Source organism: Talpa occidentalis, unplaced genomic scaffold (assembly GCF_014898055.3).
Source record: "Talpa occidentalis isolate TD23 unplaced genomic scaffold, MPIMG_talOcc4v2.1 talOcc4.2, whole genome shotgun sequence".
Lineage (NCBI taxonomy): Eukaryota > Metazoa > Chordata > Mammalia > Eulipotyphla > Talpidae > Talpa > Talpa occidentalis.
The window spans coordinates 141,396,504-141,414,326 of NW_023602073.1; the positions used below are offsets into that span (position 1 = coordinate 141,396,504).

At 36.5% G+C, this 17,823-nt stretch overlaps 1 protein-coding gene across 1 annotated transcript in view; it reads right to left on the minus strand.

Annotated features, from left to right (window-relative positions):
* Window positions 1-3,415: 3,415 nt before the first annotated feature.
* Window positions 3,416-17,823, minus strand: part of LATS1 (large tumor suppressor kinase 1) — a 46,736-nt gene continuing 32,328 nt past the window's right edge. The window contains exons 5-8 of the mRNA XM_037520558.2: window positions 16,404-16,986; window positions 13,113-13,295; window positions 12,250-12,356; window positions 3,416-8,417 (exon numbers count right to left, since the gene is read on the minus strand). Coding sequence (XP_037376455.1) covers window positions 7,908-8,417; window positions 12,250-12,356; window positions 13,113-13,295; window positions 16,404-16,986 — 1,383 coding nt within the window. The 3' untranslated portion in view covers window positions 3,416-7,907. The remainder of the gene's footprint in view (window positions 8,418-12,249; window positions 12,357-13,112; window positions 13,296-16,403; window positions 16,987-17,823) is intronic.

The window sequence follows — 17,823 nt, forward strand, 5'->3', positions numbered from 1 at the left end:
TTTTTGTGATCGGTCCTTTATCATTATACACTAAATTTTTTAAAGACTTATTTATGCATACAAGAATTGGTGTGTACGCCAGCGGTGTGGGAGGAGGGTGAGAGGATTCACCACAGAGAATGGGGAGCAGAACAGGCAGATCTACTGAACAAGAACAGGAGAGGTCTGCTGTGCCATATGTGGATTAGCTCTCTGGCCCAGAATCGAACCCAGTCCAGTGGTGATAGTGCTCAGACTTAACTCCTTGACCATAAGGAAGGCCTGATTTTCTGCAGTTTGAAAGTATTATCCTGTCTAATATTCTCTGGGTTTCATGGATCTCTGGTTTAATGCCTGTCATTAATTTTAGGAAATTCTCAGCCATTACTAAGTCAAATATTTCTTCTTTTTTCTCCTTCCGACACTATGCCAATGTAACACTTTTTGTAATTGTCCTGTTCTTCGATATTCTGTTACCTTTTTTTTTTTTTCTTTTTGCTCTTCAGTTTTGGTGTGTGTGTGTTGTTGTTTTTTTAGCATATGTCCCATTCATCATAACAAGTTTATTAAGGAAAAGAGAAGATGGAGAGACACCTGCATGGACCCAGGTGGACAGTCTTAAAGGAAAACTGCTTGCTCCTCAGTTTTGGAAGTATCTATCCACTTACCTTCAAGCTGATTCTTTCCTTAGCCCTCTTCAGTCTACTTATGGAACCCCCAAGGCTTTCTTCATTTGTTACAGTGCTTTATATTTCTAGAATTTCCTTTTGATTCTTAAGAGTTCACATCTTTCTGCTTACCTTACCCATCTGTTCCTGCATATTGGGCATTTTTTTCCATTAGCGTTCTAATCATAGCTACTTATAATTCCTGGTCTGGTTATTCTAAAGTTTCTGTTCTTTCTGAGTCTAGTTCTCATACTTAATTTGTCTCCCAAGTTGTGGGGATTTTTTTGTTTTGTTTTTGCCTTTTTATATGCTTTGTAATTATTTTTTTGTTGAAAACCAGATATTTGGGTAAAGGGAGCGGAAGTAAATAGACCTTTAGTGTAAAGATTTATATTTATCTGGTTAGGAACCAGGATGTTACTGGTTCTAATTTTTGTTCTAATTTTTGTCTCTTATATAGTCTTTGGATTTCCCTTCTTTCCCCTTGATGGGTGTTTTGAGTTTCTTGAACCTGTAAACTTCCGTCCTTCACCAAATTTAGAAAACTCCGGACCAATATTTTTTCAAATAACTTTTCTGCCCTATCCGTAACAAATACATGTATCTTATATCTTTAGGTTTTTATCTCAAATATCCTTGAGATTTTGTTCATTTCCAATCTTTTTTTCTTTGTTCTTCAAAATGTAAAATTTCTATTTATCATCTTTGAGTTTTATGGACTTTTCCCTTTGTCATAGCCATCAGATACTGTATATTTCTAGAATTACCTTTTGGTTTTCTTACAGTTCCTATTTTCTGAGACTTATATTTGCTTATGAGAATAATTTTACCATTTCAAAGTTGTAAGAGATGTTGCATTATCTTTGCCAATTCCAGATATACTGATTTTTTCTGTTAAGTCGTATCCTTATATATCTTGGTATGGCAGTGAATTTTATCTTGGATTGAAAATGTTATGTTGAAGATACTCTAGATTCAGTGAGATGCCTCTGGAGGTGTTTTTTCTGTTTTGTTTTAGTTAAGCAGTTAACTTGGTTTGGCTGTCTGCAGAGCAGCATCTCAAAATTCACTTAGTTTTTATCTGTAAGATAGTATGCTTGGATTTCTCCCCACAGCACATGGTTAATGACTCAGCTAGAGACTTCTTGCCCACGATACAATGAAAATAAGATGCTCATTTAGTGCCATTCTTCTTTTTCAAGGGTTGACTGCCATCCAGAATCTGCCTGCTCTTGTTTTCTAGTATCGTCGGGTAGTTGTATTTTTGTTTTCCAAGTTTATGGTTGTTATATGTGATAAAGTCAATCCATTAGAACCTTATTTGGCTACACTAGAAGCAGAGATATCATTTAAGTAGGCCCTTTGGGTAACAGGCTGGATAATAAATTTGAGGGACCAGAATGAAGTAAAAGACACCTGCTAGAAAGTTATTCTAATAATTTGGGCAAGCTGATGAGGGCCTCAACCTAATCAATAACAGGGATAAAGATTAAAGGAAAACTGAAGAGGTAAAATAACTGGATTTCATGGTTGATTGCACAGATTACCAAAATACAAAATTACCTCCTTAAATTATTTTCCAAGTCATATTATATACTAATACAAATTATAGACTATAATGCAGTTTAGCAATAGTAACAAATGGAAATGTGTATTTAATCTAACATTCTGTAGTTCATCAGTTGAGGTTAGACAGATAGCCATCTTCACACAATCTTTGAGGTAATCAGGTTTCTATTCATTTTGGTGATCCTTCATTACGTGGATATTTTCCCAGTTTTCATAGTCAACAAAGTCTACTCTGTCCATGTTCCGTGCTTGGTAAAAGGGAAAGAGCAAGTAGAAGGCAAAGTGTAAGAAGTATAATTTGCACACATCACACCTGCTCATATGCCAGTGGCCAAAACCAGTTTATGTGGCCACACCTAATAACACGGTATGGACTTATAATTACATGGGTTCTAGTGGCTGCAAAACTTGGACAGGAATGGATACTCTATTAGGAAAACAAAGATTGAGAAAAGGAAGATGGAGACAATGAAAATTATACACTTGAAACTTATGTTATAGTGTTATGGAGAAAGAAGGAGGGAGAGGGAAAGGAGGAGAGAAAGAGTGGATGCTGCGGAAGAAGCGTGGCCACTGTCATCAGTTAATCCCTCTGGGATCGGGGGAACTCATGAGCACGCCAGATCTGCCACAGAACATACTCCATCTAACCCCTCTCCAGGCGAAGCAAGCCCAAGTTCTACCCAGATTCTGAGCCTAGCAAGATTTCAGGATCTCTGGGTGACAATACTGAAAGGAAGGCATTAATATTAGGAAGATAACAACTGCCTGTTTCAAACATAAATTTTTGACAGCCTCCCTCTATCCTTCACACACAGAAGTTACGTTTTTGTGTGTGTGCTTGGCTTTGACATCTCAAGGTATAGCCACATATTTTAAGCATGCCAAACATGGGTCCACAATGTAGGAATATGAATCATAGGAATAATGCAATTTTCATCCACTATACAGCAGTCAAATGTAAAACAAATATAATTCTGTAAGGGAGTCCAAGCAAGAAGATAAAAGGAAACCTCAGAATGATGGAAATACTTGCAAAAAAGCAGGGGGAGGGGGAACCCTTGGTATTTACTCATTTGTACAAAGTTGATTTAGATATAGCATCTATCATTTTATCTCGTAGGCAGTTCATGAGATGCTTGTAAATAAAGGAAATTGATTTACCAACTTCAGATTTAAATAAATTATAAACTGGACTAAAATAATACCAAATGTGACATTTAATCATTAAAAAGCTTTAAATCTCTGCTGATCTAAATGAAGACTTTAACATGAACTATTTGTTATACTTACATTGGACAAAATGAAATTTTGTGGTTACACTAATATAATCTATTCAGTTTATCTTACCCTAAGAAGGTACGTATTTTAATTCAAGATATCCACTTTTTAAGCATAAATTTTCTCTGAAAATAAAAAGGGTGAAATAAAATTTTGAAAGAAAAATATCAACATATTTAAGTGACTTAAAAGTCAGCTTTCCACACATAATTGAAAGTTGAATTTTTTTTAATTATCCCAGCAAATGTTACACTAGAGAAAATGATTGGGAAAATACAAATAGATTCATTAAAAACACAGGGTGATTATTTTTATCTATTACATTCAAATATGCAAAACAATTTAGTTATATTGCAAAGCTGTAATTCCTTTTCCTAACAAAGCATTATTTTATAAAACGGTAGTGTTGTCAATGATTCAACTTTAATACAAAATACTTATATACATAATACAATATAAAAGTAAACTGTGGTATAGTGCCTTCCACAAAGGGAAATATTAAGGCGCTTTACAAATACACCAATATGTGGACCCAAATTACTTTTTGCTTTAGATTAAAACAAACAGGTTAAATGTTTCACTTTAAATAGCAAAGGGATTTTTCTTTATCTTTGTTTATTAAAGAGAAATTTCTAAAGTACCTTAGGTAACAGCAGCAGCAATATCTAAAAATCCTCCCACTGTAGTCTCTAATTTCTAACATATTATTTAGTCAGAATAAAATATTTCCACTCACAGTTTTGCACTTTACAACAGCAGAAGATAACTTTTTTAAAAAGTCAATCTCAAAGTGACTTCTTAGTCATACATTCTATAGTTTCTATTACAAATAAGGTAGAAAAGATACAGCAATAGGGCCTGCCTTAGGATGTCACTGGACAATACATAACAGTATCTACAGTTACATAATTATAGAACACATTTTATAAATACTATTAATATGCATAAAAGGGGTATAAGAAAGACAGCAAGTTTTTTAATGAGTGGGAAAATTATTTTTAAAAGAAAACATGTATAACCAATGTTTTCACTCCATTTCAGTTGAGAACATACAGATTTTTTATGTTGTCTTCATCTTTTGGGGTCAGAACAAACCAGATTCTATAATGGAAGAACTGAATATAGTCTGGGAATAAGAAAATGAAAAAGCATATCCAAACTATTAAAGCTGCAGTTATTAAAGGCTGTACACAGCATCAGAAAAACACACAAAAAGCTTACACTGTCAAGAGGAAATTTTGAAAGAAAACAAAATTTGTAGTGTTTGTTGTATTGGAGGAGTTAGGGCAACAGAGAAAGCACCTTAGTTTTCCTAAGACGTTAAGTGTAACAAGTTGGTTCTGTATACTGCATTGCACCATATCCAGAAGTAAAACAACTAAATGGAAACAACTCTGAGAAAGTTTGAAGAGCAAGAAAGTTTAAAAATGTGTTTTGAAATAAAAATTCTTGAATTTGTTCTGCATAGGATTTTAGAGGATTAATCAGATGTTCCATACGACTGCCATCTCATTACAGTGCATTTTCTTAAAATTCCCCGATTAGAAGTTTAGAATATTTCTCTATCAAGCCTGTGAAAGCCAAACTTGTATTTCTGTGCTCTCCAAAGGCTTTATTTAAATGATCTTAGTACTGTACCAGCAAGGGTTATAGGTAGATTTGCTGTAAGTTCTTTACCACAGCATTTTCTCCACAGACCTAATTGGTCATAAGGCAACTGTGCTATGAAGACAGATAAAATGGTTTCAGCTGGCAAAATACTCCCATTTTTACAGCATATAAATCTTAGCCTTCATAATAACCTGTAAGTGATGAGTAGACATGATGATCTAAAAATGATAGATAACAGGATTTATCGACTAGATCAGAAAATACAATAAAATTTACCGGGAAAATAACATACCACTTTGCTAGTCATTTGGTGAGCAGTCATTGCTCCTACCCATCAAAACCAAGTTTGCCAAAGTATGGCAAATAGAAAAGAGATGGGTAGTAACTTACAATCTTAAAGAGCATTATCAGTTCTTTAGCTAACTTACCTAAGTTAACTTGAGCGAACTTAGATACAATATCTTCAACAAATTTATTAACAGATGAATTTAACAAAGATTAAATGCTTAATAATGGTGTTTTTTTTCCAGTTAGTGGTATTGATAGCTTTACTGAACTGATAGATGACTATCATTTACCCCAAGAGAACTGGTTTCTTAGTTTGAAAAACACTACATTGGAGGAGAGAGGCTTAGAAGAGCTTTGAAGGTCCAGAGTTGAACCCACATTTCACATCTACTTTGGAATGTCTATCAAATGACATGGGATGTTATGCCAAGAACAGCCAGCCTAGGCTTTCATAACAATACACAGCATGGTTATAAATATGCATACTCCCATATACACACGTATATACATGTATCTATGAGAATGCAACCTAACTTTACACTGTATGTCATATTTTCAGTAAGTTTTATTGCCGTATTTTCTATCAAGTCACTATATGTAGTAGATATCATCTAGTACTTTTAATATCAGCATATCTACTCTCTCTGTATAGACCAAACCTGAACCCAAACTGTCAATCAATCAGTTACTTTTTATAGCAAAATTAGTGAAAATGCTATGGTGAAAATGCTTGCAGCAAAGAACTTAGTGATTTTAACAGACATGAACAAAAGAAAGGCATTCACAGGGATATCTTATACAGAACCTTTCCATCACAAATCATCAGTGTTTATACAAGATGTGTTGATCTGAGTATTGATCAATAAATTTAGAGCAAAGTTCTTAGCTTGTGACAGGTTTCAACGCATCCATGATCCCTAGAACTGCATGCATTATTTGACGTGTATCTGTTGATAGTATTTTTCTTGGAAGAGTTGTCATTTTTCATCAGATTCTAAAAGGATTAATGACCGAAAGACCCACCTTACACTATGGGGCTACAAAGTGTTGTTTATAAGCTAAGCTGAGAGGGCCTCTTACAAGAAAGTGGGGAGTGTGGGCTAATATAAACCTTTCCCTCCCCCCATTTCAATTGAAAAAAATTGTTTTGTCTTTAATTTTACTCACATCCATGGTCTTTGTTAACTTTTAATCAAGAAAGCTAAAAGTCTGAAAATCGCTAAAATTATCCTCTTATTCACAAAAAAATGTTTTGATGAAATAATTCCCTATAGTGGAGCTTAAGGAAATAAAATACAAATTTTACTGATGTCGGAGCCCTGTCCCCCCACTTCCTAAAAAATAAGCTAAATGTATCTTAGGAAATCATGAGTATCCCTTGAAACCTAAGCATTAGATTTTCCATACATGCAGCACTGTTCAGAGAGGGAACTATAACATTACTGACAAAACTGTCACTATATAGGTAAAACACTTTTCTAGTGACTACCTACAAATAATTCTAAGTTTCATATGAAACTAAAATAATATCTCTGCTTAGGATGGTGGAAGATTTTTGTTTTTATGTTTTTAACTTCCAAGTAGAAATATTAAAGATCTTAGCTTTTAGTATCAAATTTTTATTTAGGGGAGAGTCTTCCCTTTTAAAACTGGAAGCAGCATTAAAAATAATCAATGGGCATGCTGGAAAACATTATTTAACCTTAAATTATTTAGAAGGATTTCAATTTTCTAAGACCACAAAGTAATTTTTCCTAATTACAAATGGCCACCTTAATTAATAGTTAAATAGTTTTTCACCAATTAATCTGCCCTTACGTCAGATATGCCCTTAGGAAACAAAAGAAAACTGTGAGTGCTGTGCTTCTTTTGAAGTCAGTAATTCTGGAGAAATACATGCTAGAAGATTAAATATTCTACAACATTATTTTTCCTTCTGATGAACATAAGTTTTAACCCTGGATTTCTTGGTTTAAAGGTGTGAATTACAAAGATTATCATTAGCCAAGGAATGCTTTACCACCATAATGGTTTAATTTTTATAGGTGACTCTGTACCAAAAACAAGGTTTGGGGGCAGGAGGAAGAGCTCTGTAAATATGGGGTATGTTTCATATTTGGTTAAAGCAAGGTAAAACTAAAACTGTCTTTCAGGAAAATTTCAAAAACTCTTTAGTCTTTTAAAATTATTTAGCATATGTACAAATAGATACCAGGCTTCTCCTTTTAAACAAAGCACTATTTTAAAGTACTTTAAGTACCAAGAACTGACTATAATACTCAGTTCATAATTTACTCTCTTTATAACAATTTTTTTCTAAATTACTGATTAAAAAAGCTGGAATAAATTAACATTTTAAAAGGACTTCCCATAATTTAGGAACATAAAATATTGTACACAGAGCACACATAGATAGCTCTGTTACATTTGCATAACTTTACACTCAGAGCCTCAAAAAACCCTGGGTTTCAGGCCTTTTTTCAAATCCTCATCACAATTACTCCTAGTGTATTAAACATAAACTAAATCAATATTTTTGATCTCTGAGCCTGAGTGCTGATCGTCTTCATCTGACTGTTGCTCTGAGCCTTGTGAGTTAATATATTCATATTCAATAGGCTTTGGATAATTATAAGGGTAGCCGTTGTCATCAAAAAACCTCCGAAAAGTGAATTCATAGAAAGCATGTTCAGGATGCTTTCCATTTTTATACCATCCATTGAGAGTGTCATTTATATTTTCTTCTTCATTATCATCACTCCATAACTTATCAGGATCAACAGGATCAAAATTTGATGTATCTGTTGGGTGTGTGATTTTAGGAATGTATGAAGCAGATTGCTGTCTAAGGTCACTGGAGAAATCAATTGTTTTAAAAAATGGATGAGCTTTTATTTCATCAGCACCATTTTTGCCTAAGCGATCTTCTGGTCCTCGGCAAAGTTTGATAATAAGATCAGAGGCTTCAGGACTCAGTTTAGCTTGTGGTGGAATGTGAAGAGATGTTTGCCAGTTGATAACCTTTAAAGAAGATTATTTTAATTAGCAGAGATGAGATACATAAAAACAAACATTTCTTCCAAATTTTATACCAAAAAGTCTTACTGGACTATGTATTTTTAAAGTAAAGTGCACGCTGTTTTCACCTTCCATACTTTTAATAATGAATCACTGATGGGAAATAACCTTCACTCCCATCCCTTCTTCTCCAAGCATCTTTTACTCATCTTACAGGATTCACTGTAAAATTCAGCTCCCCTGTTAAGTCCTTCTCTCTATGTTAGAAATGGCTATTTCCATTGTCCCTCCCGTTATATTTACTTCTGTCACAATGGCTCTAAATATGTTGTGGTACCTCTTTATATCTATGTCCTCCTGCTATAATATAAAATTCCCTAAGGCTATAGATCATGCTTTATTTGTCTTTGTTATTTCTCAGTGTTTGGCAAATTGCCTGACATAATTAATAGATATTCAATAAATATTTATTCTGGTTTTGAATGAACTGGAACAAGCAAGGGAGAGAAAAAGGAGGAAAGGTAATAGTCAATAAATATTTGTTCGATAAATGAATAAATGAACCCTACTCTTCTTTATTTGTATAGGAGCTTTTCAGCTACTGTAGAGAAGAAAAATAAATCCCTTCTTCTAGTACTTGTTCATCTTAAAGTCTTTTCCTAGATTAGAAAAAGGAGTTACAACAACTAATAATAAAACATTTCTTTCAAAATTTTGGGGAAAAATATCACAATTTAAGTTACTTATTCCTCATTCTACTACCAATTTCAAATAGGAGAATGAAAATACACAATCAGTTAAAGAAGTTTTTCACTTTTTTAAAAAAATATTTATCTTTATTTATTTATGCATACAAGAACTGGGGTATAGGCCAGAGATGCAGGGGGTGAGCGGATTTACCAGAGGCAGAGTGGGAAGCAGAACAGGCAGATCTACTGAAATACACTGCTGAGGGGAACAGCAGGCAAGACAGGAGAGGTCTGCAGAGCCATGTGGGTTAGCTCACTGGCCAGGAATTGAACTCAAGCTGCCACAGCAGCTGGCGATAGCTTGATAGCACTGAGACTCTAACCCCTGAACCACCAGGGAGGCCCCAGTTTTTAACTTTTCATTGTTAAGTGACATTTAGGACTTTTTCTGTTTAAGGTAAAAATACAAAAACAAAAAACAAAACACATTAAGCATAGTAAAATAGAAAGAGTCAATTAATTCAAAGATGGAACAAGAGAAACTAATACAAACTGAAGCACAAAAAGAAAAAATAAACAAAAAAGGGTTATATAGGATAACACCAAATTTCTCTACCAAATGTATACTAACTGGAGTTCCAGAAGGAGGGAAGCAGAAGCAATCTTTGAAGATGAAATGACAGGGAATTTTCCAAAATTGATGAAAGTCACCAACCTAAATCCCAAGAAGCTTTGTGAACCTCTATCGAGAAACTAAGAAAACTACACAGATTTATATGATCAAATGGCAGAAGACCAAAGTGAAACAGAAAAAACCCTCAAAGCAGGCAGAAAGAGAGGGTCCAATCTAAAATGTAGTGGGTATGCCCTGTCTTTTCTACTGAGGGGAGCCAGACAACCTGGATAGAGTGCATGGAGCAGTGACTTGAGGGCCCTCAAAAGTAAACAGTAATAGGCAGATTATAGAAGAAGGTAAGATTTGAACACTACCAAACCTAGGTGATTCTACCAATTCTTCCCTGGCCTAGACTCTAAATAGCCCAAAGTGAGGAGGTATACAGCATAGCCTGAGGGGACTCCAGAAAAAAACCCTCTAGTTCAGGCTCAAGGAGTGGGACAGGTATTTCATGGCAGCTACAGAGGTATAAGAGACACTTCAAATTCTAAGATAGGGAACCTTCTTCTCCAATTGGATATTAAATCACATAGCACGCAGTCCCCGAGAGGGAGGATCAAATCACTGTTGCTCAATGTGTCCTCTTACCACCTTGTTAAATGTAGAAGAGGTAAATAAAGTCTCCTATACTGATTAAAGAACTGAAAAGGGGAGTGAAAGGAACTGGAAAAGACCAGCAGAGAATGAGCAGCTTGGAAAACTTAACTCATGAGATAATTAATGAACTGCAAGGCTTACCCCCAAGGTGACCTATGTAGATCTAACCCTAAAGAACATATAAAAAACTTTGACAACTGAACTAAGGAAGAGACCACAGCCCAGGGAGAGATTTGTTTATGCAAAGATTCTGAAAATGAAACTCATATTGAACTCATAAATCACAAAAGGATGGTTAGAATTTGTGATCAGAAGCCAATCAGGTTTAATCCCCACCAGAACAATATCAATATTCTCCATAAGATTTAACAAAATGGGGCCTCCCTGGTGATGCAGACAGTTGAGTGCAGCACTGTGAAGCTGTCCGCAGCTTCTGCAGCGCAAGTTTGATCCCAGCCCGCCGGGGAGATACACACATGGTGCGGCAGACCTCTCCTGTCCCTCCCACTGCTCCCCTCAGCAGTGTATTTCAGTCAGTCTGCCTGTTCTGTTCCTCGCTCTGTCTCTGGTGAATCCTTTCACCCTTCTGCACATCTGGCCTGTACCCCGGTTCTTGTATGCATGAATAAAAAAAAAAATCTTTAAAAAAAAAATCATTTAAAAAAAAAAGATTTAACAAAAGGGGGCCTCCCTGATGGCGTAAGGGGTTAAGCACAGCACTGTGAAACTATCTGCAGCCTCTGCAGCACGAGTTCGATCCCCGGCTGGCCAGGGAGCTACCCACATGGTGCAGCAGACCTCTCCTGTCTCGCCCGCTGCTCCCCTCTGCAGTGTATTTCAGTCAAATCTGTCTGTTCCCCACTCTGTCTCTGGTGGGTCCTCTTTACTACAATGAAAACAGAAAGTGCAGAATGGAGATGTCAGAGGACAGAATTAGTAAACTTGAAGATACAGAAGACATTTTGAAACACCAAGGATCCAAGAAAAGAAAGAAAAATTCTAAAGATCTAGGTCAATATGACTACACCAACCTTGAGTCCTTTCACATAAATGGTCAAAAACAAAAACTGTAATGCTATTAAATAAGGTTATAAATATATATGTATATAACATATAACTATAACATAAAGGTAGAGAATTAAGGGACCTACATGGTAGTGGGGTTTCACATTGATCTTGAAGTGAGTAAAATGTCAATTCTAAGTTTTTCTCTACTCAGAGTATTTTTTAATACTTAAAAAAAAAAGTATGGTTTTGAAGGATAGGTCTTCCTAAGACATATCACTTTAACATGTGGATTATTTTTAGTTAAAGTCAATCAAGGCCCTGAAGACTGAAGAGCAACTTCTCAGCCCTTTAATGATTTAGGAGAATGAAAATTTGAGGATATTACCCAAGTTTAGGGTTATCTCCAGACAAAACCTTTCTTTTGAAGAAACCCATCTATGTGGCAGGGCAAATGGCTAAGTACACACATCTGGTCCTTTTCTCATGAAGTTCTCTTTTAAATGGGACAGTGTGTGTTAAAATTATGGGTAGCTTCTCACTAAGTGCCAGAAGTAATTTCAAGTGGAAAAACAGACATTTTTGTTAAAGATTTGAATGTGCATGGAAGGAAACAAAGCCCAAGGGCAGTGAAAGACAATCAACTAGAATAAATCTGCAAAATGTATAAGACTTATATGAGAATGAAATATGAGTATAGTATATATGTGCAAATGAGTTGCAGTTCATTTGTGAAATTTAAATTTAAGTGGGCTCCTCTATCCTTACAAATTCATTTCTTACTCCCAGATTAAGATATTCTAAGGGCTGATAAAGGTCCAGTATAGGAACCTGTGATAATTCTTTTGGTATAAATTCTATACCTTACCTTCATTTGCGTTTCCAACGGTGTTTGTGCCAAGAAAGGAGGTTGTCCCACCAACATTTCAAAAAGAATTACACCAACACTCCACCAATCACATAATTGTGTGTAGCCTAAAATAAGATACCAAAGGTAGTTATTTGTAAGCACTTTTAAAAGAACACTCAAGAATTACTGTACTCAAAATCAATGTATCACCAATTTATACTATATACTACAAAATTAATGCTTTTATTATAAACCTGAAACAGGGCCTCCCTGGTGACCTAGTCTCAGCACAATCACCTCTAAGGCCTGAGTTCGACCCCTGGACAGGGAGCTCACCCACACATCCCTCAGCAGATCTCTCCTGTCTCGGCCTCTGCTCCCCATAAAAGTGTATTTCAGTAAATCCGCTTGTTCTGCTACCCCACTCTGTCTGGTGAATCTTCTTACCCCACATCCCCACCTGCACCTCTGGCCTACAGCCCAGTTCTTCTATGCAAAAAGAAATAAAAATAAAAAATAGGGCCTCCCTGGTGGCGCAAGGGATTAAGACGCAACCTATGAAGCTATCCACAGCCTCTGCAGCATGAATTCGATCCCCAGCTGGCCAGGGAGCAACCCACATGGCGCAGTAGACCTCTCCTGACTCGTCTGCTGCTCCCCTCAGCAGTGTACTTCGGTCAATCTGCCTGTTCTGTTCCCCACTCTGTCTCTGGTGAATCCTCTCACCCCCTGTACTTCTGGCCTGTACCCCAGCTCTTGTATGCATAAATAAGTCGCTCTAAAAAATAAATAAATAATAAACCTAAAGATAGGCATGTACTAATATAAATTCCAGTTGATCTAAAGGTTCACTGACATTATTTATGAAACAAAACTTTTACCTGTTCGTAATAGTACTTCAGGGGCAATATAATTGGGAGTCCCAACCAAAGAATGTGCTAGACATCGCTGGTGCTGGCGTGCAGCTCTCCGCTCTAGTGGCTTCAGTCTATCTCCACATCGACAGTTAGAGGGGTCACCCCATTCATTACTGAAATCCATGCTATCTTGCCGTGCATGGTCACCTACAGAGTTAAAAAAAAGAAATAAAAAGCAATAAGATCAAGAGTCAACCTAAAGTCTGTTTATCTGTTATTAATGGTTTTGTTAACAAATTAAAATATAAAGAATGCCAAATCTCTGAAGGCATTTACTATTAATTATAGCCTGTACTCTGAGATACCAACAGAAAAAGCTTTACATTAAGAAAAATTATCTTAAAATTCAGTAGAAGTCATGAGTAGGTAGCACAGAGAATCTGTTATTCAGGCTGCTCCATACTGCTACTCTGGACAAACTCTGAAACAAATTTAACTCCATTATTTCTTTTATTCAACAAATGATAATGATAAAAAAGATATTCTCTCATTCAGCTTTTCAGCAAGGGAAAACACACAACAAAATAAACAAGAAACAAAACGATGAGTCTCACACAATCAACATGGGTGATGCACTAGGGTGACTTGGGTAGACTGAGATGACATCTGTAAAAAACAATTATTTGAAAATTGGGACAAGACATCCTACATAGAAACAACAGCAGAGGAGACCAGCATGATTAGTGAGAGGGAGAATGTTGGGAAATGAATGTTAGTACACATGGATTTTGTAAGCGAATGGAATGGCCTGCCTTTGATTACAAGTAGAGCAGAAAGCTGTTGGAAAGCACAAAGCAAGACGATGGTAAGATCTGATTTATGTTTAATAAGGAAGTCTGCTGTGTAGAGAATAGATTCTAAGGAAGACAAGAGTGAGAGACCAATTAAGAGGTTATTACAGTTAATTTGGACTATCATAGTAGAGTGGAGATGTAGAGAAATGATATATTTTGAGGTGGAATAAGCAGGAGTTACTGAAGAATTAGAGTGGAGAGTATGGGGGGGTAAAAGAAGGATAACCTGATGGGTACAGTGGTACAATTTATTACTAAAATGGGGAAGACAGAAGGGGGAAGCAGCTATAAAAATTTGCAAACATAGAAGGGAGAAATAAGAATTATTTATTGAAATGTCAAGTTTGAAAAGCCTTTTAGAAATTCGTGTGAAACAGGCCATTTCTGAAGGTAGAGATTTGGAAGTCACTGATACAGAGATGGTACTTAAACCTATGACTGGGGCCTCCCTTGGTGGCACAGCGGTTGAGCGCTGGGCTGCGAATCTGCCCGCAGCCTCTGTAGCACCGGTTCAATTCCCGGCCGCTGGCGAGAGTCCCACATGGCGCGACAGACCTCTCCTGCCGCGCCTGCTGCTCCCCTCAGCAGTGTATTTCGTCAGTCTGCCTGTTCTGTTCCCCACTCTGGTGAATTCTCTAACCCTCCTGTGCTTCGGACTGAACCCAGTGCTTGTATAAACAAATAAATAAATCTTTAAAAAAATAAAATAAAATAAAACCATGACTGGAAGAAATTACCCAATGAAATAAGTATGTAATTAACCTAACTATAATAAACCCCTGGCATGTTTGATTAAAATGCAATTTTTACCCTCCAGTGAATATTTCCAATCAGAAGACTAGAGTAGAGCCTAAGAATCTTATTTTTAAAAACCCCAAGTAATTCAGTTGAATCTGGGGAACATTAAATTACCGCACACTGATCATTAAAGCAGATTCAGGTCGCAGTTCTATCCATTTAATGTCAATCTTCATGTGTTCACAGAAAACTAACAATACCTCTGAGGAATGTTGTAAACTTTAACTTAGAATATATGTAAAGCACCAGGTCATAGTAAGTATTCCACAAAAGTCAGACTGTAATGACTTACACTTCCATTAGGGCTTGAAGGGATCTTGGTTAGACAGTGTGGTGTAGCAGAAGTAACATGAGCCCTGTAATCAGATGAACCTGGGCTCAAAGCCTAGCCCTTACACTTATTTTCTGTCTGACCCTGGACAACTAAGCCTGAGTTTCTTCACCCTCCTCATAAAGACATTGTAAGGTTTAAACAGAATCAGGTATATAAAGATTGTAAGGCTAAGTAAGGTGTGGGACAGTCATACAATGGAACTCTAAATAGTGAAAACAAATGTTATCTGAAATGACACTGATGAATCTCAAACACATAAAATGGGTCAACATAGGAGGATACATATACAATGATTAAATTTAAATAAAGGTTTAAGCATAGACAAAATGAAATAGTATATATACATCTGTGGTAAAAGTATAGAGAAAAGTAAAGAACTGATTATGAAGTTGTGAAATAAAGGTTTCCTGTGCGGAGGAGAAGGGGAAGTGATAATGAAGAGTTTCAGAAATACTAATAATCTAGTTTTTAAACTGAATGGTAGGTATGGGGCTTCATTTAAAAACCATTTTTAGGGCCTCCCTGGTGGTGCAAGGGTTAAGACGCAACCTATGAAACTATCTGCAGCCACTGCAGCACAAGTTCAATTCCCGGCCAGCCAGAGAGCAACCCACAAGGCGCAGCAAATCTCTCCTGACTTGCCTACTGCTCCCCTCAGCAGTGTACTTTGGTCAATCTGCCTGTTCTGTTCCCCACTGTCTCTGGTGAATCCTCTTATCATCCCCCCCACACCTCTGGCCTGCACCCCAGCTCTTGAATGCATAAATAAATCTTAAAAAAAATCATTTTGGGGGGCCTCCCCGGTGGCACAGCAGATTGAGCGCTGCACTGTGAAGCTGTCCGCAGCCTCCGCAGTGCGGGTTCGATTCCCGGCCGGCCAGGGAGAAACCCACATGGTGTGGCAGATCTCTCCTGCCTCACCCGCTGCTCCCCTCAGCAGTGTCTTTAGTCCGTCTGCCTGTTCTGCATCCCGCTCTGTCTCTGGTGAATTCTCTCACCCTCCCTCACCTCTGACTGTACCCCAGTTCTTGTATAAATAAATAAATCCTTAAAAAAAATCATTTTTAAAATGTTGCCTGACACATTTCAATTTAACAAAAACAATTAACAGAAAAATACTAATGCTTTTGAGAAATAATTGACTCTAACAATAAATAATTAACTCTAACTCTAATTGTTTTAAGTGTCTAAAGGATTCACTCACATTCATCCTGTACTTGAGACCTGAACCAGGTCTTCTGGCTTCCATCCAGTGATAACTGAATTTTATATTTTATTGCATTAAGGAATCACATTAGTATGTAGCGTAAAATTTATGATTTTACTCACCACTCTGATAGTACTTAGAATCATGTGTCCATCTGAAGCCAGTGCAGAGGCCAAAGTCAGTCAGTTTAATATGACCATCACGATCAATCAAAATGTTATCAGGTTTAATATCTCTATGAATAAAACCCATTTTATGGACACTTTCGACTGCACAGGTAAGTTCTGCTATGTAGAATCGTGCCAAATTTTCTGGAAAGATTCCCATTCTAATTAATAGGCTCATCATATCACCTCCAGGAATATAGTCCATTACAAAGTATAAATTGTCTTTATCTTGGAATGAATAATACAGACGAACTACCCATTCGTTGTCAGCTTCAGCCAGGATATCTCTTTCAGCTTTCACATGAGCAACTTGATTTCGAAGCAGAACATCTTTCTTTCGAAGAGTTTTTGTTGCATATAAAGCCTTAGTATCTACTTTTCTTGCCAAACAGACTTCACCAAATGCTCCTATTCCTAGTGTCTTTATCTTCACAAACATAGACTTGTCCATTTTAGCCCTCTTAAGACGGATGTAATTAGACTCTTTTTGGCAAAGCATTTTTCTCATTTGATCCTGGGCATCTTGAGATAATCCAACCTAGACAAATAAACTAAATATTATATGAAGAATTATCTTCTATATTGAATATTAAGAAATAGCTTGGAAAAAATTCAGGCACATATTTAATGGTTAAATGCATAGTAATTTTTAATAAAGCATGTTAGAAATCTAGAATGTATTTTAGAGAAAATTAAATATCAGAAGTGCACTTAAAAAGAGTTAACAGGATATAGGGTGAGTATATCTGCAGATTCTGCAGTGAAGAGCAAGAAGAGACCAATGGTCAATTTCCTACTCTTCTCTAATGCAATCCCAAAAAATTCCCAATGTGCAATAACCAAACATCTATTAACATGCATCCTCATCTATCTCTACATGCATATTCATCCCAAATTGCATGGTTATATTGCCTTCATTATATGCTTCTCTCTGTGGAATGCCTAGGCCTCAAAAATTCTTCCTCCCATTTTTAGTTTCATGAAAGAATTTCTTCCATTCTAGATTCATTTACTAAAAAATCTGAAGTATTAAGAACAAGACATTATCTATTCTAACCTGAGCACTCATTAATAGTCTTTCATTTCCTCTTTCTTGGGGCATTAGAGTAAAAGTAGGACTCACAGTCACCACTGCAAAACACAAAGATTTCTCCTACCTTACATGAAAGGACAACTTGTTTGATTACAAGGTAGTTTTTTGTTTCTCTGTAGAAGAACTGGGGTATAGGCCACAGGTATGTGTGTGTGTTGTGGGGTGGGGGGCGTTTGGAGGAAGGAGATGAGAGGATTCATCAGAGACAGAGTAAGGAGCAGAATAGGCAGATTTACTGAAATACACTGCTGAGGGAGCAGCTGGCAAGAAAGGAGAGGTCTG